We start from the raw sequence: 24150 nt of genomic DNA, 5'->3' as shown, positions 1-24150 counted from the left end.
GGAAAAGGATCACAGCTCTGGGGGTGGGAGTGGGGGTGTTTTCTCCCAGAGCCAGCCAGGCAGCGTTGCCAGGCAGCCAGGACCCAGCTAGGGTGAGGCTCTGGGCCCTTTCATTTCCCCCTCAGAGGTCTCTCCTTACCCTGAGGTGGAGACTTAGTGGTTACAAGATCAGGAGCCCCAGCAAAATGGTTCATGACATCTTTGTTAACAGTTAGAGAAAGGTGGACTGACTGATATAATAGCACATACGGAGGATTTATATGGCAGAGGCTGAAAAGCTGCCTTAGACAGGTATCATTTGTTTGCTGGGATCAGAAATCCACTCAAGCTAGCTCAAATAAAGTGAGTATTGAAAGCAGAAAGGGGAATCTATGGCTAGTCACCAAATGGTTCCCTGGCATGTTTCTCCTGGGCACCACAACCCATGTCTCAGCCCCACTCTGGCTGGCCTGTCCTCTTCCTCAGCTTTCCCATAACTTCTGCAGAGCTACGGCTGTGGCATGGCCTGTCCTCCCACCCCAGGGACCCCCACCTTGAAGATAGACACCCCCCCACACACACACACATACGCCACATCCTCTGTGGCCCAATTCTGAAGCCCAGGAGAAAGAACAATTGGCCAAGCGTGGGGTCGATGTCTACCCCGTGGGACCCACCGTCCACTCAGGCTGGGGCAGAGATGTAGGTTTCAGAGCTGACTCTTCCAGGGCAGGGCCTGGGGCAGGCTGGCCAAGGAGGATGTACAGGAGGGGCGAGCTGATGAGCACCCTTCACACAAAAGCGTGCTGTTCCCTCTCATCGTCCGTTTGGAGGGAGGTCTCTCCAGTGGGCCTCAGAGGGCTGTGCCTTCTGCACGCCTGTCAACAACATGGGTAAAGACCCAGAAGGCCTGTGGTCACCTTTGTGGACGACACCAAGCCAGGAGGAAGTGCCACTCTGCTGGATGACAGAATCAGGATTCAAAAGCTCTTTGCAGGATAGAAAGTTAGGATGTTGGATGAGGTGAATGTAAAGGCCAACTCTTAGGTTCCAAGAGTTGATTTCACCAGTGAAATGTGGAGAACTGGTTTAACAGCAAGTCGTTGTGAGAAGACTGAGGTTTTCTTTGATGATGATGAGCCAGTGCTGAGGCTCGGCTGCTGAGAACCTTAGTTGCTCGAAGAGAAGCAGAGCATCTTTGCTGAGCATTTGGGGCTCTGCGCCCATACATATAAGTGACAGAGACAACGGACCCCACCAGAGGGGGCAGCCTGACTTTCTGGCTGACTTGCAGAGGTTGTGGGGACCTGGGGAGGGGTCAGCACTCCCAGATAATGATGGTGTGAGGGGGCGAAGCCGGCCAACAGGGACCACCTGCGCCTAGTTCAAGGCGGCAGCTGAGGAGGTGGTGCAGGCGCACCCCAAAACAGGGTCATCTCGGGTCCGGGGCCGTGGGCTTGTGACCCTGGGAGCACTCGGCACTTTAGTCCCGTGTGTTCTGCGTGTGGGCGACTACTGGAGAGCCCCGCGCCCAGGCGGGCGTCGGAGGGGTGGGGTGGGGTGAGGGTGTGGGGCTCCGGCTCTGCGGCTCGCCCCGGGGCTCGCAGGCGACGCGGGTGGATGGGTGTGTTTGGGGGGCCTCACAGGACGCGGTGGCCTGCGCCCCTGCCTCCCAGGATCCGCTCCCTTCTTAACCCTTTGCTTGCACGCGTCCTCGGCGTCAGCTCGGAGCCGGGATGGGGGTCTGGCTGCGGAGGAGGGGGCCGGCGGAGAGGAGCGGCGCGGCCCCAAGTTTATGCTAATCTGCTCAGAGCCCGCCTCCTGCCTCCCCTCGGCGGCCCCAGCCGCGAGCAGCGCCGGCCACTCGGCGGGACGCAGCCGCCGCGAAGCGCCAGGCGGCCGGGCCAGCGAGCTCCGGGGACCGCGACCGGCGGCAGAACCTACGACCGGCCTGCGGCGGGGGCGGCGCGGCGGGCGGACCCCGGGCGGGGAGCTCCGCGGGGGCCGGGTGGAGACCCGAGGGCCGCCATGGGCCCCCAGCGCCTGCCCGTCTGGCTGTGCGCCTTCGCGGCACTGCTTTCGGGGGCGCAGGCCAAAGGCACCCCGCTCCTCGCGCGACCCGCGCCGCCCGGTGCCTCCCGCTACAGCCTCTACACGACGGGATGGCGCCCGCGGCTGCGCCCAGGGCCGCACAAGTAAGCGCGGGCCGTGCGGCGGGCGGGAAGCGGGAGGGACGGGGGCCGCGGGGCATGGGCACGGCTCCCACCTGCCCCGACCCGCGCGGGGGGGGGGGTCGAGGCACCAGGCACCGGAGGCAGCGGCGCCGAGGGGGCGGCGCCCCACGCTCCTGGAGGCTGCGGGGCTGGCGAAGAAAAATAAGCCAAGGGGGCCTGGCGCGGCGGCTGAGATCCTGGCAGTGCCCGCGGAAACCTTTCCAGCCAAGTAACATTTTCCAGCTGCGCTGTGTGCAAACCCCGGGCGCAGCGGACCAGGTGGAGGGAGAGGAGGCAGGGCGGTCGGCGCACGCAGCACGCGGGGCTCCCCATCTCCCCCGCTGCCCCGGTGCCTCCCATCTCCCTCGCCCCACCAGGTAGGAGAAGGAGCCGTGCGCCCGGCAGCCGGGTTCCCTCCCGCGGTCAGCATGGCCCCAGAAATCCCCAGAACTGAAGGAGGCTTCTGGGTCCTGGCCTGTGTCGTGGCTGTCAAGTGGATGAGCCATGCACAAGTGTTGGACTTATGCCAGGCACCCCCCTCCCCAGCTCTTCTGACCTTTGAGGGGGGCTGCCACCCCTCTCCTGCCCCAGCTTCTGGTCTTCAGCAGGCAGTGGCTTGTGAACTTGCCTCAGTCAGGTGGGTTGGGGGTGCCATCTGGGGTCCCATCTTATGGCATCTCTAGCTGAATTCAAGAGGAATGGTACCAGAAGAGTGTCCAGCCCATGGCTGACCCTCAGTGGGCCTGGGCACATCAGAGTGGGCTTCCTGGAGGAGGTGTTGCAAGAACTAGTCTGACAGTGAAAAAACAGGAGCAAAGGCAAATCCCAGAAAACTGCAAGGTTTCCCCAGGAATCAGTAGGGGAGGAAGGCTGAGAAACATGGTTTCAAAGGAGATTCTGGAATCTCAGAAGCCTTGAAGACCAAAATAAGGAGTTTGGAATCAGTGAAAGAGTTGGAGGAGCATAGAAGGTGTGGTTCCCAGCTAAGGCCTACGGATAGGGGAAAGGGTAGGCACCTCAGTGACCTGGTCCAGGTCGGATCTCCCAAGGACACCCCTCTCCCTGCAGGGCCCTCTGTGCTTATGTGGTGCACAGGAACGTGAGCTGTGTCCTCCAGGAGGGAGCACAGAGCTACCTGAAGGCTGAGTACCGGCCGTGCAGGTGGGGGCTGAAGTGCCTCAGTACAGTCATGTGAGTGCACCCCCATCCCACCAACTTGGGGTCCCTGGGCACAAGCCCCAGTCCTTCCTTCAGCTGTGAGCAGCCAGCTAGCTCCACAAAGAGTTCCTTGAGCCCCACAGATCCCGCCTACCCTCTACCCCCCACAGGCCAGAGTGGACCAGGGGCCCTAAATGGAGGGAGCCAGGGAGGACCCCAAAGTTTTGAACAACTCCACTTCACTCACAGAGACAGGGGCAGGCTCAGGTTGGAGGCCAGGAGCCCACGGTGGGGTTGATGGTTGGGGGAGGTTTCCAGGGGAGAAGCAGCATAAGACAAGGGAGGAGGCAACAGAGGGGGAGGGAAAGGGGTCAGGAGGGAGTAGAGGGTGAGGGTCCCATTGGCAATGGTAGATACCAAGAGGGGCCTGGGCAGATCCAGGGAGGGCTGTGGTGACTGTGAAGTCAGGCTAGGGGTGAGATGGGGAAGCCAGAGAGCTGGGGTTTAGGACAGACCGGTGGGGCTGTGTGTGAGGACCTGTGGCAATAGGTACATGTGTGACACCCAAGTCCCTGCAAGGCTGTACCCAGAGAGAATCAGATGCCTGTGTGTGGAGCAGGTACATGGCTGAACAGGTGATGGAGCCCTGCTCTGTACCGCTGGGCTTCCCTCCACGCTCAAAATCAGAAATGCCCTTCCACCAGCTTCTACGTCCAGAGCTGAGCTCACGGAGTCACTAGGGAGGAGTGGGAAGAACTAAGGGGGGCTGCTGGGAGCCAAGAGTGGCCCCCAGGACAGTGAGAGGGGCTGCCTGCCCCAGTTCCAGGGATCTATCTCCCACCCACACTTGCTGTACGTATAGATGGAGCTGGGTAGAGAAAGGTAAGAATTAAGAGGAGGAGAAGATGGAGCATTGTCAGAATTCTCCAAGCCGGAGTAGAATTTCTGATGGCAGCATGAGCTAAAGGCTCCAAGTGACCCTGGGAGAGCTGGAGTAACCCCCTGCTGGCCTCCTCCCCAAACAAACAGGATGGGTAAGCTTCTGTCTGCATCTACCGTGGACATGTCTCTGAGCCCCAGGAAATCCTGCTCCCACTCTCCTGCCCTGTCACCCCAAGCCATTAAAAAGGAAAGACCCTGGGGGTGGATGGGTGGGAATGGGCAGAGGCAGGAGAGATCTAGCCTTAGGCAAGCTCCGATAGTGGCCCTGAACACTGCTGTTGGGCACAAGGGCACCTACAGGGAGGAAGGAGCCACAGACCATAGGCACAGGACCAGGCTGTGCCACCCAGCCCCTTCCCCTGCCCTCCGGCCCAGGTACCGCACAGTGCTCAGACCCAAATACAAGGTCGGCTACAAGATGGTGTCAGACGTCGCCTGGCGTTGCTGCCCTGGCCTCACTGGACAAGCCTGCCCCGAGCACCTCACTGACCACGGGGCCGCCCCACCCCGGCCGGAGCCTGAGCCCCAGGTTCCCTCGGGGCAGCTGGACTCAGGCCCCAGGCCCCCTCCTTACAGCAGAGCGGCCCCCAGCCCCCACGGTGAGTCTGCCCATGGAGACCTTACCAGGGTGGTCAGGTTTCTTGGGCTCAGTGGAGGTGGTGGTGAGGGGACCGAGCCAGGCTGGGTGAGCCCTGGCAGGGCTGGGGAAGATGTGTCTCACACTGGGCATGCAGCATCCCCCCTGCGTGCATCCCCCAGCTGAGGTGGGGCCATTCCAGCAGGAAGGTGGGCATGGAACAGAAAATCTCTGCAGCTTAGGGGTACGACCAGCTGAGAGGCTAGGCCAGTGACTCCCCTGGGGTTCTCTCCTCCTCTGCCCCAGGTAGGAAAGGCCCAGGGCTGTTTGGTGAGCGGCTGGAACGCCTGGAGGGTGACGTCCAACGCCTGGCACAAGCATATGGTACCCTCAACGGCCTGGTGGCCAGTCATGAGGACCCCAACAGGATGACTGGGGGCCCCAGGGCTCCTGCCACCTCCGTGGGCTTTGGGGTCATCCCTGAGGGCTTTGACAGAGCTGGAGGGCTGCTCACACCTCACCTGGGCGAGATCCTGAGCAAGGTGACGGAAGTGAGCAACACGCTCCAGACCAAGGTGCAGCTGCTGGACGAGGTGCACGGGCTGGCCCTCGGCCACGAGGCCCATCTGCAGCGGCTGCGTGAGGCCCCGCCGTCCCCGCTCACGTCCCTGGCACTGCTGGAGGAGTATGTGGACCAGCGGCTGCACCGGCTCTGGGGGGGCCTGCTGGATGGCTTTGAGCAGAAGCTGCAAGGCATCCAGAGAGCCTGGGACCTGCAGGTGCAGGAGGTGCGGCAGCAGTGCGAGGAGGGCCGGGCGGCCAGCCACAGGCTGCACCAGAGCCTGGATGGCCAGGAGCTGGCCCTGCGCCGGGAGCTCTCCCAGCTGGGCACCTGGCTGCAGGGCCTGAGTACTGCCAGCGGGGGCCGCTGCTGCAGCCAGCTGGCCTTGATCAGTGCTCGCGTGGACCACCTTGAGAGACACCTACAGGCTGTCACTGAGGCCCAGCAGGGTCACGGCCCACCACCCAGGGGTGAGCTCACTCGGCTCTCGGCTGCCACGCTTCAGGGAGGTGTGGATGGGCAACTTGAGGGCCCAGAGTCCCTCAATGGGACTGAGAGCAGGGTGAGGGGGTGTTGTCTGGGGATGGAGGAGGGGGCCTGGAGTGCCGGGGGCTTTGGGACCATGCTGCAGGAGCGTGTGCAGAGCCTTGAGGAGCGTGTGGGGATGCTGGCTGGGGCACTAAGCCAGGGCAGCAGCCCCCCGGGCAGATCAACGCCGCCCCTTGTGCAGACAGAGCTGGCTATACTGGAACAACGGTTAGTTTCGCTGGAGACCTCGTGCACCCCCAGCACCAGCTCAGCTGTCCTAGACAACCTTGTGGCTGAGGTGAAGGCCTGGCAGGGCCGCAGTGAGGCCCTCCTGCGCCAGGTGGCCAGCCACACGGCCCTCCTGCAGCAGCTCAACGGCACCGTGGCCGAGGTCCGGGGGCAGCTGGCAGAAGCCACGGGCAGCTCACTCCAAGGTGAGATCACCCTGCTCAAGGTCAACCTGAACTCGGTGAGCAAGTCGCTCACGGGCCTCAGTGACTCTGTCAGCCAGTACTCGGACGCCTTCTTGGCTGCCAACACGTCTTTGGATGAGAGGGAACGCAAGGTGGAGGCCGAGGTCCATGCCATCCAGGAGCAGGTCAGCAGCCAAGGCTCGCAGCTTTGGGCTGGCCACAAGCAGGTCCTGAGCCTGCGGGGGGAGCTGGAGCAACTCAAGGCCAGTGTGGCCGACGTGGCTGGCGGCCTGAGCCGCTGCCAGGACACAGCCCAGGAACTCCAGCATGCGGTGGACCACTTTGACCAGAGGGTGGTGCAAGTGGAGGGCACATGCCGGAGGCTGGGTCTGCTGACTGCAGGCCTGGACAGCTTGCCGACGGAGCTGCTTAGGCCCAGGGAGGGCCTGTGGGACCACGTGGAGCAGCTAAATCGCACGCTGACCCAGCACACACAGGATATCGCCCGCCTCCGGGATGACCTGCTGGACTGCCGGGCCCAGTTGGCAGAGCAGGTGCGGTCAGGAGCGGCCGACTAAGCGGGCCACACAGGACCACCCCCCGGAGCCCAGCCCTCCAATGGTGGCCCCTCCCAGCCACCCCCAGCGTGGACGCCACCTCAGAGGCCACCAAAATCCTCGATGCTGCACAAACTGGACAGGGCAGAACAGTTGAGGCAAGGATATTGCAGACTCAGGGGACATCAGATTCCAGTCTGCAGATTGCTCTTCTGCGGCCTTCAGGCCTGTTCTCAGACAGTGGCTCTGCCCACAGGCAACAGCCCCTACCTGGGGAGACTTCTGTCCCCAGCCATCCGGGCTAGGTTCCCACAGCAGGGCAGTGCCCTCAGAGCTCTTCTCACCCATGGCAGCTGCACAGGGGGTGTTCCCGAACCAAGAGACCTGCCTCGGGAGCCGGAGGTTTCCAACTCCTCACAGGTCCCTCAGGACCGAACGGAAGCACCAAGACTCGGCTGAGAGTTCTCTTTATTCCTTCAGATCCTTCCACAAGGTGAGGGTGTAGGCAGCTGTAGAATCTCAGAGGCAAGGACTGGGTCTAGGCAATTGGTTCGGAGACCCCACCCCAATATCTCCTTTTTCTTTTCTTCCCAGGATATTTGCAGGGAACTCTGGCCCCCAAGTATTCCTTTTCCTTCCATTTTGGGGGAAAATCTTTTCCACCAGGTCAGGGCTTCTCTCCAGAATGAGGCCGGACCCTGGGAAGGGGGCCATAGCTGGAAGGGAAGGGGTCCAGGCCTTGCCCCCAACACTCTTGCAAGACCCCAGCCCTGCCAGGATGTTGACAAAGTCATGAGAAATTCAGACAACTTAAACAGGTGTTCCTCAGGCCTGCGCAGGTTCCCAGAGACCCTCATGTTGGTCTCTGCTGCGGCTTCTTGCCTTGATTTCCCCCACAGCAGCAAGAGCCCTCCTGTATTGTTTTGTAGGTGCCCACAGCCCTGCCTTCTGGTTTCTGGACATTCGGTGTGCTGCCCTTCACTCTAGTACTGTTGGGGAGGGCAGGTTCTGGATTAAAGCTTTTAGCCAGTCAAAAGGTATGTTTTTCACCAATGATGGTGGGAGGGAAGGCTGACTGGGGTTTCAGGCTTCTCACAGCTCCTCGGGCAACAGCTCAGCGGCTGAGTGAGCGCCGAACCAGCCGCAGAGGCCAGGGATCCACCTGCCCCGGCAGAGTTTGGGGCTGAGAGGAGCAGGGACTGCTGGGCAGGGCTAGGTCAAATGGCAGCCGGGCTCCCTCAGCAGCCCTCGCGTTGCCTGGGAACCCACCTGCCCTGTGCCAGAGGGGTGCTGGGGTGTGCACGGTGTGCTAAAACACCAGTGAAGTCTGGCTCAAGAGCCATGGGAAGGGGCCAGAGCTCATTCACGTAAGAGGCTGGCTTCGGAAGGTTTAAGTCCAGGCTCCCAGAATGAAGGGGGCAAGGACGTCGTGTCCCCTTCCCAGATGTTGCTCAACCAGTCTCCCCGCTGCTGCTTCAGGGCAGCCCCCAAACTTTCCCTGAGCATACAAGCCTCAAGACTTAATGAGGTCTCCCTCTTCTCTCTGCCCTGCCGGGGCCCCTGGGTTACAGGGACAGAGACATCACAGGCAGGGGGGATCCCACAAGGGCCCAGATGACCCACATTTAATTGCTACAGGCCAGGGCCACACTGAGGCCTGCAGCATCTGCTTCACCCCCTGCTGCTCAACTGGCAGCTCACAGCCCCAACTCCCCTTCGGTGGGTTGGCCCTGCAGTACCCCAGCTTCCAGCTCCCACTGCCCCAGATGCCCAGTCAGTTCTGGGCCAGGCCAGAGAGGAGGGACAGCAGGGAGGCCCCAGGCAGCCGGGGCAGGATCAGGCCAGGGCCTCGAGGTCCAGTGCGGGCAGCGGCTCCCGCCAGTAGCAGAAGTTGCTGTATTCAGGTTGGGCCAGGTCTGTGCTGGGGCCACGGGCCACAGGTGGGAAGAGGAGCTCGACCATCTCACCGAGCCGCTCATACCTACGAGCAGAACGGGGCAGGATGAGACTCCGAGCTGCCTGAGACCGTGGCCTCTGCCACGTCAGGTGGTGTTTACACAGTGTGCCAGGGAGCCCTGGGGCAAGGGACAGAGTCCCAGGCAGGAGGTGAGACTGGGGCCCAGGGAGAGGCTGGGCGGTGGGCAGGGCAGGCCTGGGGTCCCCTAGCAGGGTTTGGCTCACGTGGATTTGTGGTTCTTCATGAGCTCCTGGATGAGCTCTCCCCGTGGATTGACCGTGAAAATGCGCGATTCAGGTAGCCCCACCTGCCGATAGGCAAAGACGTCCTGTGGGAGACAAGGGGGGGCCGGTGGAACAGAGGCCGGCTGGGGGGACGGGGGCAGGAGGCAGTTCAGGCCGGGGAGGGGACACACTCACATTGGGCCTGTTCCCAAAGGCTGCATAGAAGGGCTGTCCCTGGGGCAGAAACAGCTGCTGGATGTCATGCAGGCAGGCAATCTTGAACACCTCTGGCTTCTTCTCAATCACTTCTCTGGGCAGCCGGGGCCATGGTGAGGGAAGGGGGCCAAAGAGGGGCAGAAACCAGAGGGGGTGGCAGGGTCAGGTGGCCATGGCCTTGATACAGCCCCAGCTGACACCTGAGGCCCGAGGCTGCCCTGGCCTGGGCTACCCCTCCCTCTGAGGGGCTGTGGGCTTGCACTGGGCAGGGGGTGGTTACCTGTGGAGTGCAGAGAAGAGGCTGCTGGGAGACAGCAGGATGGGGCCCTTGGGGAGGCCACAGCCACGCTCGCTCACCCACTGCATGTACCCTTTGGTGAGGTCAGCCATGCCGATGGCCCGCGCCGAGCAGTACAGGAACTTGTACCCGTTTCTGGGGAGGGGGGAAGCGGACACCGAGCCATCAGAAACCATCTTGTTGTCTTGGCTTCAGGCCAGGCCAGCCCATCCCATCCCTGGGACTCTGGCTTTCAAACCCAGAGGCCTTTGCCGGGGTGACTTAGGGAGAATGGCTAGGCTAGAGAGTGGTGGCCTCAGCAGCCGTCCCAGCTAGACGGAACCCAGATAGGGTCCTGAGGATGGATGAGGGCGCAGGCCCGTCTGCAGCCCTCCCCTACAGCATGAGGGCCAGCAGGTAGACTCAGAACACAGCCCCAGGGAGACGAGTCTTAAACAGAACTGAGGACCAACAGGCAGGTGTCGAACTCCAGGAACCTGTCCCAGGCTGCTTTCCTGTAGAGCAGAGGGCAGGCTGGTCCGACAGATGTGAGCCTGTCATTCCCTCCCATGGCCAGGGGCCTGCCCTGTCCCTGCTCCAACCTCAGAGGCCAGAGGGGCCTGCGGCTTCCTGCCGCTGCCTCCCATTACCGAGAGCTCAGCCCTGCCCTCGCCTCGGCACTCACAGGTGGATTTTGTGGTAGAGACTGGTGATGCCCTGGTGTGTCCAGTCTTTCCCCAGCTGGGGCAGAATGTGGCCCAGAGCATCCGACCTGGAGCCAGAGAGGGAGGGTCAGTCCAAGGCAGCCTCCATGCTCTCACGCCCCATGGGTGGCCCGTCCACACCAGTGCTGATGGGCAAACTCAGCCCCCAGCCCCGGACTGTCCACCGGGAAGAAAGGGCCTCCCTCGCTCTGTCCCCCACCCTCTACCTCCATGCACACAGGGGAGGAGAGGCTCTGGCCCTTTCCCCGCTCCCAGTGGCCAGCTAGGTCTCACTTGGTGATGGTGCCATCGATGTCAGAGACGACCACCTTGTCGTCCCACTTCCACAGGTAGATGGTGGCCTTGCAGCGGCAGGTGCCCTGGTACTGGGTGGTCACACTGAAGACCACGTCGTTGGCACCTTCTTGCAGGTTCAGGCACCGCTGGGCCGGGCAAAGGGGGGCCGTCTAAGAGCCCAGCCCGGTCTTTGGCCTCCCACCCCCACAGATCCCTTATCCTCCTCTTCCTCCCAATTCTGAGAACCTTCCTGAGTCCATCTGAGACAGCCACACATGGACACAGCCTCTGGGCAGAGGGTGGTTGGGCAGGGGCAGCAGGGGGCCGCTGGTCGGGGGCTGCATGTGCCGAGCACAGAGTGACCTCCCTTCACTCCCCTGAGATGAGACCCACAGGCAAAGGTGGCCCAGGATGCCCCACACAGGTTTCCCAGGGGCCCTCAAGGCTGGTGCTACCCTTGGCAGGGAGAGACCCACCTCAGCCATAGATGAGGGTCCTGCGGGGACCTTCACAGGCAGCTCCCTGCCTGGGGCTACAGCACGTCTTGGCCCTCCCCTAAAGAGACACCTGGCCCTGTACTTGGTCCAGGGAGTAGGATGACGGCTGTGCTTAGCCAAAGCCAGTGACCAAGGCTTCAGGGCCCCAATACCCTGAGTTGGATGTGAGCCCCCAAGTATCAGGCAGATCCTGCTCTGTGGTGGGCTGCCCAGACCCCCCAGGCATGTACCTGACCTTGTAGCCCCCAGTTACTGAGCTCAGGGAAGGTGTGACTCAGGGTCCAGGGTTATCAGACTCTAAGGGCTGTCATGAGCATTTGATTCCCTCAGTGCAGCCTCCAGGGCAGAACCAGAGCTCCTGCCCACTGCAGGTAGACGTTTTAGGATGATGTATGAAAGGGATTTTTCAGTCAGAGCATCCGACAGAGAAATGAGTTAGCATGTGCAGTAGTGAGCCTCCTGGTCCTGGAGGTATCCAAGCAGAGGTTCTCAGGGAGGCTGCCGGCCACCTCCACACACATGAATGCACGCGTGCACATACTTACAATCTGCTCGGAGGAGAGGCGGAGAGATTTCTTGTAGGTGGGAGCGTAGGCTGGTGGTGAGGGTGGCAGGGAGGGGGCTTCGAGGACCACAGGGCTGTCTGGGGCATCGTCCTCGCTGCTCGGGATGCCCACCTTCTCCCTGCGGGCAGCCTGAGCTCTCAGGCCATTCCCCAAGCCCCCCACCCCCCACTGAAGGGCCTTTCCTCCCAGTGCACCCTCATCCAGGGCCCAGGCCATGTACTGACCCTGTCACTCCCGGGACCCTCCCTGCAGTCACCGCCCATGGTGGGGTGACGGCAGACCCTGGGACGCTGGCCTGCAGTCCACACCCAGGCCTCCCAGCCAGGGTCATGCCAGTGCCTGCCTTGGAGATACCGACTTGAAAAACCCAGGAGTGCTTCTTAGGGTCTATTCGCCCGTCCCCCCTGCTTTGGCTTTGGTCACCCTCCACCCAACCTCGGGTGTTTGGGGTCACTTCAAAGGTGAAGGAAGGAAGCAAGGCCAGCTGTCCCCTGCAGGCCTCTCCTTAATACGGCAGCAGGGATATCATAATATGGGTCAGGGGTGTGGGCACCTGTTCCATTTCTGCCATTTCCTGGCCAGGGGACCTTTGGGGTGCCTCTAGGTCTCTGTCCCCTCAACTGTGAAATGGGGACATTTCTCAGGGAAAAGGAATGCAGAAGTGCTTGGGGAATGACAAAGAACCACACTGGGGAGGAGTGCTGGCTCCACCCACCCCACCCCACCCCACCCCACCCGGGAGATCGTCCCCAGGCTCCAGCTCCAGCCGCACAGGCCCAGCCAGGAGGCCCAACTTACTCCCGCTGCTCCCTGGCGGCGATCTTCTCCCTCTGGGCACCGCGCTGTGGGAAGAACGGCCATCTCATGAACCCCACCCCCTGCCCTGTGCTGGCCCCACCCCAGGATCACGACCACCCACCTCCTCGGCCGGGAAGTCCCTGCGTCGCCAGGAAAACCACCACCGCCCACCCTTCCGGGGCATCTTCTCCTTCTCCAGCTTGTCCACGGCGCTCTGTGGGCAGAGGAAGGCCACAGCATTTTTTCTTGCCCCACACAAACCCACCTTACACTGCCCTTGGAGCCTCCCCTAAGCCCAGAGTCTGGGGTTGACCCTAGGGCCTAGATGCTGTCAACATCTGGAGGCTGAGGCCACATGCTTGCCTCCATCCTGGGATTCCAAGCAATGATTCTTGGATCTGTGCCCAGGAAACCAGGAGCCATTCCTGCACCCTTCACCCCCACCCCAATCCTGGCCCCCTCGCTCTAGCCCGGTCTCAGCCTTGCCTTGAAATCCTGTGGGTCAGTCTCTCTTACCAGAGCAGGTGAAGACGCTGCTTTGGGAGTTTCTCAAATCTGGCACTGCCTGCATGATGCCACCAAGTGGCAGCAGGAAGGACAAACTATAGCCAATAGTTCTCTCAACCTCCAAGACTTACACCCGCAACATCCTAAGGTCAATAATCCTATTGCATGAACAGCTACCATCACTTTCTGGCTGGGGCAACAGGACCTTATAATTTTGCTGATTAGATTTGTGCTAGATGACAACAGGCAGAGCCAGGCCGAGGCCCATATGGGAGACACACCAACATCCTATAGCGCAGAGGGAGAACCCAAGTCATGGACTCAGCAAGGGTTGGCCAAGGTGCCCACTAGAGCTGGGAACAGGCCTGGGAAGGTCTCTCAGGGCCTCAGGTGGGGGGTCTGTCTGGGTAAGGCAAGGAGAGCCAAGCAGAGGAGTGACCCCTTCCTTCCCACAGGACCTAGAAGTCCTAGCTCAGACCCAGAGACAGTGGGGAGTGCCAGGGGAAGGAGATGAGTGTCACCAAAGGGAGGTGCCAGCTGTCAAACTCTGGTTGGTTATGTCCTTTGGTAAACCTGACCAAGCTGAGAATAATGGGGCAGAGCAGGGCCCCAGACTAGTCCAAGGAGCAGAAGGGACAGGGCAGGAGCTGGCCGGAGGGCCCTGTCCTCCAAGAGTGAGGAAGACAGTGCAGAAGGGCCAGGGTGGAGGCTCTGGGAGGGACTGAGGAGACCGTGCTCCTTCCCACCTGCACAGGCTGTGCCTGCCCCTCACTGCTTATGGCCTACTCAGATCTCTGCCCCCCCTGGACACTTCTTCAGCAGATCTCCCTGTTGTACCCCAGACCTTTCTTTCCCAGCACTAACACTTGAGTTTTATATTCATCTGGGTGAGGCTTTGATTACCTCCGTCTTCCTCTGAGGATGATGGCTGTTTCTGATTGGGCCCGGCACATAGTAGGGCCTCAAAAAATGGGGGTTGATAAAGGGAGCCAGCACCCCCAAGTCCAGTGTGGAGGGGTTCCCAGAGTGAGGTGAGGAGTGGGGTCTCTGTCTCCACAACTTGTCTCTCAGATCCAGGAACCTGCCATTGAAGGCATGTCCCTGTGTGGGTATCTGTTGGATGTTTATCACCCTCTGGCTTGTCCTGAGCGCCTCTGACATAAAGGCCAAAGTCCTATGGGATTCAGTTGTGGCAGGAAACCAGAGAAGAGCAGGGCTTTGTTCACCCAGGACAGGGACAAGGCTGGAGAGAGGATCTTGCAACCAGCCAGCCCAGGCCTTGGGGGCCATCTCTGTCTTCCCTCCACTTCTACCAAGAGGTCCCCACCCCAAGGCTTTGGCCACTCTCCCCAGCAGGTCCAGGGTGTCCTAACCATTACCTTTGGCAAGGTCTTCTGGAAGGCTTGCAGGGAGAGGATCATGGGGGCAGCCACAGCCCAGTTATAATGCCTGGAGAGAGAGAATGGGGCTGCTGGGATCCTGGAAGGTGGAGACTCCCAGGCTGCCAGGAGCCCAGCCCCGGTCCTCACTTCTCATTGATTTTCACCACGAGGTTTGGGTCATCCAGGAGGCCAGGGTTTTCGGCAAAGTCCTGGTAGGAGACGATGTGCTGGTTGAATTTCTCTGGGCATAAAGGCAGAGTGTGAGGGGTAAGAATGCCACAGCTCATGTGATCTGCCGCCCTGGCTCCTCCTAGCTCCCTGTGCTCCAGCCCCACAGACCTCCTGCTGGTGGGATCTGCCCCCTCCCCACCCCGCCCTGCCCCAGGCACCCACTCATCCTGGATTCCCATGGTCATAGCTTAGCACCGAGCATGTGCTGCACCATGACTTGGGAAGGCCCAGCCCTTGCTGGCTCAGTGAGATCCACAAGGGGCAGAGAAAGGCAGGAAGTCCAGCTCAGTCTCACTCCTCTGCTGTCACCACCCTCTGGGTTCTCTGCTGCCCTCCCTTGTCCCCTGGGCTCAGCCAATCCTTGGAAGGCATTGGGCCATGGTCAGACCTACCCGGGTTGATGTCCTGGCTGTCAGCCAGTCCACCACAGAGGGACAGAGCTGTCATGTTCACTGCATCTGTACTGGGTTCTGGTATGTACTCAGGGCCAGGGTCCTGCAGGTGCTTCTGGCTGCTTGGGTCACTCCACCTCCTGGCCCCCAGCCCACAGTCACTGGAGGCAAAGGGGCCAATGTTGATGCCATGAATACAAGGAAGAGCCCCTTCCCACTCCTCCCAGGCCCCTGATGAGGTCTCCCTGACCCCATGGGCCCTGATCCCAAGATCCCTGGCACCAGAACCGGGCACCTTTGTGGGAAGTAAAGGGCTGCATTCTCTGAGTCCAGGGAGGGCAAGTCGTCAAGATAGATGTCACTGGGGCCCAGGTGCTGGCTTCTCTTCAGGGAACCTGAGGGCAGAGGAGGGGACATCTGGGGATCTAATATGTGCTCAGTGGTGTGTACAGTACCCAGCTCTCTTCACCTCTGGACCCTCTATTGCAGCACTGTCTGATGGAACTTTCTACAACGATAGAAATGGTCTATATTCAGGCAGCCCGATATGATAACTGCTGGCCCTATGCAGCTGTTGAAATGTAGTTGGTGCAAGAGAAACTCAGTTGTTCATTTTATTTCATTTTAAGTTTAACTTAATTTTAAATAGCCACATATAGCCAGTGACTGAATTTAGACAGCGCCAGCCTCATGCCTTCCCACTACTCTCAGGATAAACCCCACTGTGAGGCCGGGAATCTCTGGCCTCTGCTCATTGTGTCCTCTCGGTTCCTGAACAGAAACCTCTCCCCCAGCCCATGGCCTCGGCACATGCTCTTTTCTCGGCCTCACAGTCTCCTCCCCCTTTTCTCACTCGGCTGGAACTTTACCTTCCACATCTCCGCCCACGCATCATCCACTCAGAGAGGCCTTCCCTCGCTGTGCAGTTTAATTAGCCCCCATCCCAACCCTCACCCTCTTCCATGTCATACACGTCATGCTCTCATTTATCCGTGCATCATCTGGCACCCCTCTGGCCGTGAGCACCGTGAGGGCTGGGCCCAAACCCACTGCCTGGCACACAGTAGGTGAACAAAATGTGCTTAAAGTCCCAGAGTCACTCAGGGGACAACCTGAGGCCAGGGAAGTGTGGGTGGGACCCAGCTGTCACTCACCTTTCCTCCTGAAGACCCCTGCTGGCTGCCCGCTGGGAGCCGAGCCCTGCACAGGTGCCCAGCTCCAGGATTTAGAGACAGGGGGGTGGCTTGTGTGCCTGGAGCTCCGGGTCTGGATTTCCTCCCTCTCTGGGGTGGGGAGAGGGGAACCCACCAAAGGGGAAGACTCTGCATCAGACTGAAACAAGTCAGTGCCAGCCCCTGTTGGCAGGATTGGGGAGCTCCAGAGGTCCACACCAGCCACAGAACCAGACGGGGTGCTGATCCTTCCTCCAGGAGGAGAGGTTGTCCCAGGGCTGCCTTCAGGAACCAGGGAGGACTCGAGCTGCTCAGCTTTGGCCACCTTCAGTCAAACAAATGGAGGGAGATGTGGCCAGTGCAGGAAGCTTGGTGGGTGCCCTGAGTCTCGGTCACTCCAACCTGACCCACAGGGGCCACGGAGCACCTGGGAGGCAGTGATGGGGGCTGACCTGGAGGGACTCACCTTGGGCAGCCTCCCCCAGGCCCACTGCATGTGGGACTCAGCTCTCAGCGGGCTGGGCTCCGGGGTCCGCAGCTCCAGCTCAGAGTCACTCTTCGGGGACGTGAGCCCACCTGACATGGGGCTGCAGGAGACAAGAACTCAGAGGCCCCCGAGACAGCCTGCCGCCCTCTGCTGCTCACCCCAGCCCAGGAAAAAAAATATCTGCAACACATACTTACGCTTATGTTGGATCCAGAATATAGAAAGAATATGTGAAGATATAAAGAACATATAAATACGTAAAGAACTACAAAGCAACAATAGGAAGGCAAACCAGTAACAAAACAAAACAAAACAAAAAACCAAAGACAGGCAAAAGGCTTGAACTTTACAAAGAAGAAATAACATGGCCAGTAAGCACATTAAATGCATTCTATGCCATTAGTCATCAGAAAAATGCAAATTAAAATATCACGAGACCTTGGTCTGGAGTCCCAGCCCCGGGCTCTCACCTGGCCTGGGGGGAGCATTCTCCATCAGAGTAGGGGTAGATGTCTTTGGGCTGCGGCGAGGACTCCTCTTCCGAGTGGATGCTGCTGAGGGGTCATAGGGAGATGGTCACTGATGGGACAGGGCCTGGGAGCCTGCAGGTCAGGGGCTTGGGGATGTGAAGACCTGAGGCCCAGAGAGGTCAAGGACTTGCCCAGGTGCACTCAGCGCCGGCAGAGGGACCAGCACTTGCAGCCTGGTCGGTGGCCCCACTCTCACGCCCCCCACCTGGTGCCCACATACCCCGGGGGCTCTGGCCTCGGCTCCTCCGGCGGGGACGGCTCGCTCTCAGTGCCCACCTCCAGCTCCTCCGAACTAGAACCAGCTGCCACCGCGCTGTCCTTCCGCCGGGGCTTTCTCCGGCGGCGCCTCTTCCTCCGCCCCATGGAGCCCGTGCCCGCCATGAGGGAGCCCTTGAGCTCGCCGGCTGTGCCCAGCTGGGAGTCCGAGGGGAACCCAGACAGGCCCCCCCAAGGGATGGGTGAGGTGCACAGGCGGGGAGGCACGGGTTCCTGTGGAGCCGACCAGGGCAGAGCTGGGGGGCCTGCAGCTCGTCACCCCATCACCCCGAGCCCTGCCTGCGTCCTGAGCTCATGGCAGGTCAGAAAAACAGCTAAGGAGGCGGAGAGCTTCACAGCTGCTAGCTGTACGCTCCCTAACAGAGTTAAGGTGGCCCCAGTAGCCAGGAGATACCCCAGGCCTTGGCAGGCCAGGGTGCTGCCCCCACCACACCGCCCCATGCAGAAACCTAGAGTCGGCCTCTCCTCTCCTTCTCTGCCCACAACTACCACCGTGGACACCTACTTCTGTAGGGCAGCCCAGGTGCCACCTCCTCCCATGACCAGCCCCCTTCACTGCCACAACCATGCTGTTCCATCACCCACTGTGTATGGCTGTCTCCCAGACTAGTCTGGGAACCTTCTCCGAAGGCCTCTTCCGACTCCACCACACAGAGTCTGGCCTCCGCAGAGGCTCAGTTAAAGCCTGTCCAGCTCAAACCATTGAAATCCCTCTGTTGCCTTGGCCTGAGCCCTACCTCCCTTCTCCAAACCCCCCTCTCCTCACCCCCTACCCACACAGGTCTGTGCTCCAGCTGCCCCAAGCTAGCACCAGACCCGGAACAAACCACACCTTTGCTCTCCAGCCCCTCAGCCCTTCCTCAGCACCTGCCTCTCCAAGCTGCCCAGGAAGGTCTCCTTTGCATCCCTTCTCCTCTGTGAATCTTTCCCCAACTTCCCCAGGAATTAGAATCAGCAAACTCTCTCTTCTGAGCTCCAAGAGCCTATGCAGATGCCCGAAGCCCCTGCCAGTGGGGTGCCCCTGAGGGACAGTGACAAACCCAAAGGCTGCACCCAGAAGGGGCACCGGTGAAGGGGTGGGGGCAGGTGAGGACAGTGGCACTCACCTCATCACTCTCCAGCTCCTGGACAAAGAAGGCCTCCCCGCTGTCCCCCAGTTTCATGTGCAAGTCCACTGGCTCCCCGTTGATCTCGATATCCACCTGCAATTGGACGTGGAGGGACGGAGGATGCACAGTCCCCACCTTAGGCCCCCAGGTCCAGGCTGCAGCCCACCGTTTCCTAGCGCATCCTCGGAGCACCGTGCTTGCTGGAACTCTCACCCCGCAGTCCTCTGCTTGCCTGGCTGTTCCCCACAGTGAGGGGCTCTGCTGAATTCCCCATCCACAGGGAGGCCTATGGTGGGCCTCCACCACCCCATCCTTTGAGCTTTATTATACATATCACTGTTTCAATTAACTTGCTAATTCCATTGTTTCTGTGTTCCCCTTTCTCCTAAATCCTTTAAGAATAGGAATGTGATCTGAGTTGTCAGTGCTGTGTCCCCAACCCCTGGATAGTACCTGGACATGTGTCTAATGTGCAAATAATGGAAAGAATTACCATTTACTGGGCACTTCATATAGTGTTTTATATAGATTATCTGATTTAATCTTCACAACAAACTCTTGCAGTTGCTCCTATCCTTTTCTCCACATTACAGCTGAGGATCTTCAGGACTAAGGAATTATCTGGGAAGTGGCCAAGCAAGGACCCCAGAGAGGGAAGTACCCTGTGGAGATGGCCACCTGGTCCTGGCAGCCAGAGGGTCAGTAAGCTGCTGGCCTGGTCAGCAGGGCGGGGACGCTGGTGGGACAGGCTCCACCCACACGCTGAACCGTTCCGCTTTCCTAATAGGATTCCAGAAAGTTCACAGTAGCCCCAATGTGAAAGAGACTTGGGTCTACCAAACCTCGCTACAAACAATCTCTGTCCAGTTCTCCTGAGTGCAGTGAAGACAGCAAGGTTTACTAAGGGAGAGGAACTCACCTCTGAGTGTCACCTGCATACTTGGCCCTGACACAGTGTTATCTGTGCTCATTTAATTCTCCCCAACTCTCCCATCACCCAGGCAGATGAGACCGTTTCCATTTGTATAGGCAAAGTAGTCAAGTTCAAAGACATGAAGTGACCTCCCAAGGACACACAGGAAAGTGCTCAGTAAACTGGAGCTGGTTCTCATGGACCCCAGAACCAGGGAGAATGGGAACCCTCCAGGAGCCCAAACCCCAAACCAACCCAAAAACCTTCAGAGAAAATACCAAAGAAGGGAAGCATGTGCAGAAGGCAGAACTCCGTGTGAGGGAGGCCGGAGCCCCTCCTGAGACTCAGTGGCCGCCCTGGCTTCGAAAGCCCGCCCTGCGGCAGCCCATTGCTGGCACTCACCACCTTCTCCCGCGACCGCAGGACGCCCAGCTTGCCGAAGCGCACGTGGAAAGGCGAGCAGCGGAAGGAGCCGTCCAGTTGCCTCACCACCAGCACGTCGATGCCACCGCTCAGGGTGGCCGGGTTCAGGCCCCGGTACAGCTCCTTCACCGTCCCGAACACCGTCTCCGCCAGCTGCCCCATGTAGTTCATGGCTGGTGCTGGTGTCTGCTGCTGCGGACAAAGGCCTGGTCCACCTCCCTCCGCGGAGAGGCCCCACACCAGGCTGCCCAGGTCACCACGCTTACCTCCTTGCCGAGCCTCAGTGCCTTTACACGGAAGGAGAACAGCTGCGGGATGGGAGGTGCACCTGTCGGCGAGGGTTCTAGTCACTGACCTGCTGCGGGGACCCTTGGAGAGCCGCCTCCCTTCTCCGAAGGCCAATCTCCACACCTATGAAATGAGGGTGCCAGGTAAGACAATGCCAAGGTGCCCTATGCCTCTAAATGCTATGACTAAGGCTAATGAGCAGTGCTGAGTGGGCACAGCTCCTCCCATCTCCACAACAAGCCTGCGAGGCTGGCTGAGCGGGTGTTGTTATTCCTGTTTACACACAAGCCAGCTGAGGCCCAGGGTCTTACAACTCGTCAGCAGAGGAGCTGGGATTCAAACCCGGGCCTGTGCGGCTGCAGAAGCCACAGTGGGAACCACTGGAAAGGCCCATGCATGGAAACCCCCTCTCTGGGATACCAGTGGCACAGCCCCAAGACACTCAGGACGTTGGGTAACAGGCAACAGCCCTAAAGGCTGATCTTCTCACCCCACAGGGTAGGGAGGAGGGGTCTCTGTTTTTCCATCTGAGAAATGGGTGCAGCCCTCTTGCTGCCACCTGATCCTAGGAGTTGGAAAGGGTCTTGCTGGGTCACTCTAGCTGATTTGTGTGGGGCCAGAAGTGAGGACACCCCGTGTACCTTAGACTCTGTCCAGCCCCATTCCTGGGGTTGGATGCCCAAGGCAGGACATGACCAATGGCTGCAGGAAGGGAGAGCTCCCAACTTAAGGCTCCAAACTCCTTTCCAATTTCACTGGCTGGAAGCCCCTCCATGGCCCACAACCCGGCCCTGGAGTCTCCAGGCCATAGTGTGCTCAGCTCCCCAAGCCTCAGCCCCAACACCCACTCTGCAGACCGGGGCTCAATCAGCCAGTCCCTCTGACCCCCTTCAGGCCTTGGACTGGCTCCTGGTCCACTGCAGCTGCCCTCCTTCCCCCAGCCAGACTGGTCTCTCAGCCCTCACATGCCAGGCAGGGCTGGGTGAGCCAGAAGCAGGCAGCTGTGGTGACCACAGGGTTGGGGGGGAATCCAGGGCCATGATGAGAGCTGCCTCCAGGCTGTCATGGTGCCCATCCCGCCAGTCAGCTCCCCGCCCAGCCCCGCTGGCCAAGCCAGTGACCTACTGCCCCTCTGGTTGCCAGAACTGCCTGGCCATCTCCACAGGGCATTTCCATTTTTCTGACCCTGCATCAGAACCCCCCAGAGGGCCACCCACCACACAAGACCACCTCTCAAAGAGGTAAAGTGACTTAGTCAAGGTTAAGCGACTTATCCAAACCCTATTAGCTAATAGGCCATAGGAGGTGCAGGGGGAGTTGGGGGGAGGATGACTCAAATCCAGGTCTCCTGACTTCACGTGATGGGCTCCCGAGTTCTCTGCAGGGGGCGGCCCAGCCTGCAGCCCACCTCTGCACAGCCCTGTGATGCCCGGCCACTCAAAATGTGGTCCACAGACAGCAGCAGCAGCATCACCTGGGAGCTTATTAGAAATGTGGAATTTCAGACCCCAACTATCCCAGCTGAGTCAGCACCAGCAGTTTAACAAGATCCCCAGGTGATTCCTATACCCTTTCATGTTTGAGAAGCTCCGCCTTAGCGTTCACAGTTCACAGCTTACTCCTGGGAGAGCCTAAATGACAAGCCACCCACGCACAGCACTTCTCAGATAATGCCCACATCCTGTCCATTCCTGAGACACTGAACAGAGCAGTGAATTCTTCTGGTCTTCACTAGAGCCTCTCAAACACAAGGCATAGGTCAAATTGCTAAATTATTAGCATAAAATGAGACTCTTTGGACACCCCCTAAAATGTCATTCAAATTCAATAAACATTTTATCTGTAACCACCTACTATGTGTTAGGTAAAAATCACCACTTTGGTTTCCTTCCAACCTAACGCTGAACTCTGTGACTGTAGATCTGGGGAGACAGACTGACAATGACACAAAGTTGGTGAGCAGGGCTCCAGACCACTGTGCTAAGGAAGCAGAGAGGATCTGGAAGCTTCCAGGAATAAAGGAGCAGGCATAGGAGGGGCAGGCCAGGGGTGGAGGCACAGGTCTGCCCAGCCGGAGGCCCTGGCAGGGGAGGCCCAGCCTGACTGACCGCCCTGCTGAGGACAGAAAGCTAGGGTGGGGAACGAGGGTGGCAGGCTCTGTAAGAGCTCCATCTAGTACAGGATTTCCTAACCTTGGCATTATTGTTCTCTGGGGCCCAAATAATTCTTTGTTGTGGGGGATTGTGCATTGTGGGATGCTTAGCAGCATTCTGGGCCAGTAGATGCCGGTAGCACCCCTCCCAGTTGTAACAACCAAGATTGACTCCTGACATTGCCATATATCCCCTGAGGGGCAAAACTCATCTAGGAGAAAGAGCCAAAGGGCACACATGGCCTCTAAGGGGCACTCAGGTCCTACTCTGATCCCCTGTGGAGGGTTCTCAGGTGAGTAACTTGCTGGCCTGTTTCCCCTTTTATGAAATAAGGTCTCAATGTTTCAGAGCCTTTTCAGCTCTAATGTCATGGGAATCTAGAATTCTTCCCTCTCCCTACTCCCCCTGCCGCACCAGTGGCTGCCCCCCATATCTGCCTGCTCCTCATCCTGTACCCATCCCTGAGAGCATCTTCTTTCTCTAGGACCCAGCTCTGACTCCTTGAGCTTCTCCACGTGGAGGAACACCTCAGTTTGGCTCCTCTACACGATCATGAAGTATCTAAAGTCAAACGCTGCGTCTTTTTCCCTGGGGATCCCGATCAGTTGAATCCTCTCAGGACTCAGCAGTTCCTCTCCCTCCCAAGCCCTCTGAATCCTAGTCCCCAGTTTCCTGCTCATCCGGCCCCCCCCTGCTGTCCTAGGTCAAAGCTTTATTACAAATGCCCAATGATGAGTGGCAGCAGGGACCTGAGGGTAAGGGCACAGACTGGGTTCTAATCCCCACCCTGTCACTTACTTGCTGTGACACCTTGGACAAGTCACTTCACCTCTCTGAGCCTCAGTTTCAGCCTCTAAAATGGGGATAACAATAGAGCTTTCCTCAGGCAGGTGTGAGTAATTAATGAGCTAATTCAGGTATGAGCCCTGGCTCTCAGGAAATGCCTACTACAGGGTACTTAGCAGCAGTGTCGGTGTCATCACAGCCCCTGTGCCTGCAGCTGAGGGTTTAGACTTCTTAACTTGGCAGTCAAGGCCCTGAACAATGTGGCCCCACTATTTCCAGGTGAGCTCCAGGCAGGCTTCAAAGGAGGCCTCCCCTACGCTTCAGACCCCACTCGGGGAATATTCACGGGCCTCCCAGGGAAGGGGAAACAGCTCCACCACAGCAAAGCCAGAACAAGCCTCCCAGGTCCGAGCTCTTAGCCCTTTAGGGCTCCCGAATTTGGGGGACGAAGGTCCCTACTCGGAGCAGGGAAGGGTAAGCGCTCCTGTCGGCCTGAAAGGGAGAGAGCGCCACCCCCGCTCCCCAGTGGCCGCCTCGGCCTCATCTGATCCGCCCAGGGCAGGCAAGGGGAGGGTCACGTCGTGTTTTGCAACTGAGGACACTCAGTGCCAGCGCGGGTAGTCGTCAGCACGGGGTGAAGCCGAACCAGCCTCCCCTGGCTCCAGATCCCCTCCAGAGCGACGGACTGAGGCGGGTCCCTCTACCCCTGCGTTGCCACCTGGTGGCTAGAAGTGGACTTAGGCGAGCAAACAGGAAGAAACCAGGGTCGGATGGCAGGACAGATGCGCGACGGGACCACTTTTTCCCCGACCAGGGTTGGGTCCTACCTGGGGCGCGGCCCACTGGACCTCCTGGACCCGGAGCCGCCGCCTCACCTGTGCGCACTGGCTCAGCAGGTAAGCGTCCTAGGCCTCACACTCACTTGGCGCTTCCGGCTTCACGGCGACTGGGTGAGATCCCGGCTCCGCCCCCTCCACGTGTCAGGTGCGGCCTCCTCGGGCCCCAATCCGCCCAGGCTCCACCCCGCGAAGAGACC

At 59.6% G+C, this 24150-nt stretch overlaps 2 protein-coding genes across 11 annotated transcripts; one reads left to right on the top strand and one right to left on the bottom strand.

Moving 5' to 3' along the window:
- Positions 1-1779: 1779 nt before the first annotated feature.
- On the top strand, positions 1780-7965 carry EMILIN3 (elastin microfibril interfacer 3). The gene is made up of 4 exons (XM_037811535.1): positions 1780-2174; positions 3261-3383; positions 4668-4891; positions 5176-7965. The coding sequence occupies exons 1-4, from the start codon at positions 2008-2010 to the stop codon at positions 6948-6950; spliced, it is 2289 nt and encodes a 762-aa protein (XP_037667463.1). The 5' UTR covers positions 1780-2007; the 3' UTR covers positions 6951-7965.
- On the bottom strand, positions 7381-24047 carry LPIN3 (lipin 3). 10 transcript variants are annotated; one of them, XM_037811526.1, is made up of 22 exons: positions 23942-24015; positions 23127-23181; positions 20154-20298; positions 19867-20079; positions 18549-18644; positions 17387-17655; positions 17107-17190; positions 16616-16736; positions 16132-16474; positions 15273-15372; positions 14978-15138; positions 14502-14595; positions 14352-14421; positions 12587-12679; positions 12466-12509; positions 11647-11785; positions 10602-10750; positions 10289-10375; positions 9607-9759; positions 9306-9420; positions 9111-9214; positions 7381-8910 (listed from the first exon to the last, which is right to left on the bottom strand). In XM_037811526.1, exons 4-22 carry the CDS (start codon positions 20056-20058, stop codon positions 8766-8768), a joined length of 2559 nt encoding a protein of 852 aa, XP_037667454.1. In that variant the 5' UTR covers positions 20059-20079; positions 20154-20298; positions 23127-23181; positions 23942-24015; the 3' UTR covers positions 7381-8765. The 10 variants fall into 10 exon arrangements, with proteins under 10 accessions (XP_037667454.1, XP_037667453.1, XP_037667460.1 ...); XM_037811525.1 differs by lacking the exon at positions 23127-23181 and having other exon boundaries at positions 23942-24047; XM_037811532.1 differs by lacking the exon at positions 23127-23181 and having other exon boundaries at positions 17107-17187; positions 23942-24047.
- Positions 24048-24150: the final 103 nt, after the last annotated feature.

This window comes from Choloepus didactylus, chromosome 19 (assembly GCF_015220235.1).
Source record: "Choloepus didactylus isolate mChoDid1 chromosome 19, mChoDid1.pri, whole genome shotgun sequence".
Taxonomy (NCBI): domain Eukaryota; kingdom Metazoa; phylum Chordata; class Mammalia; order Pilosa; family Megalonychidae; genus Choloepus; species Choloepus didactylus.
The sequence above is the reverse complement of the archived record's forward strand: the minus strand, read 5'-3'. Positions and strand labels throughout refer to the sequence as shown.

Bases quoted from the DNA above. Each gene is read 5' to 3' on its own strand.
- LPIN3 (XM_037811525.1), bottom strand. From the start codon at position 20,058: ATGAACTACATGGGGCAGCTGGCGGAGACGGTGTTCGGGACGGTGAAG. The intron at 18,645-19,866 runs GTGAGTGCCAGC...GTCCAATTGCAG, and splicing joins TGCGGTCGCGGGAGAAGGTG to GTGGATATCGAGATCAACGG. The intron at 8,911-9,110 runs GTGAGCCAAACC...TTCTGCTCGTAG, and splicing joins ATGAAGAACCACAAATCCAC to GTATGAGCGGCTCGGTGAGA.
- EMILIN3 (XM_037811535.1), top strand. From the start codon at position 2,008: ATGGGCCCCCAGCGCCTGCCCGTCTGGCTGTGCGCCTTCGCGGCACTG. The intron at 3,384-4,667 runs GTGAGTGCACCC...CCTCCGGCCCAG, and splicing joins AAGTGCCTCAGTACAGTCAT to GTACCGCACAGTGCTCAGAC. The intron at 4,892-5,175 runs GTGAGTCTGCCC...CCTCTGCCCCAG, and splicing joins AGCGGCCCCCAGCCCCCACG to GTAGGAAAGGCCCAGGGCTG.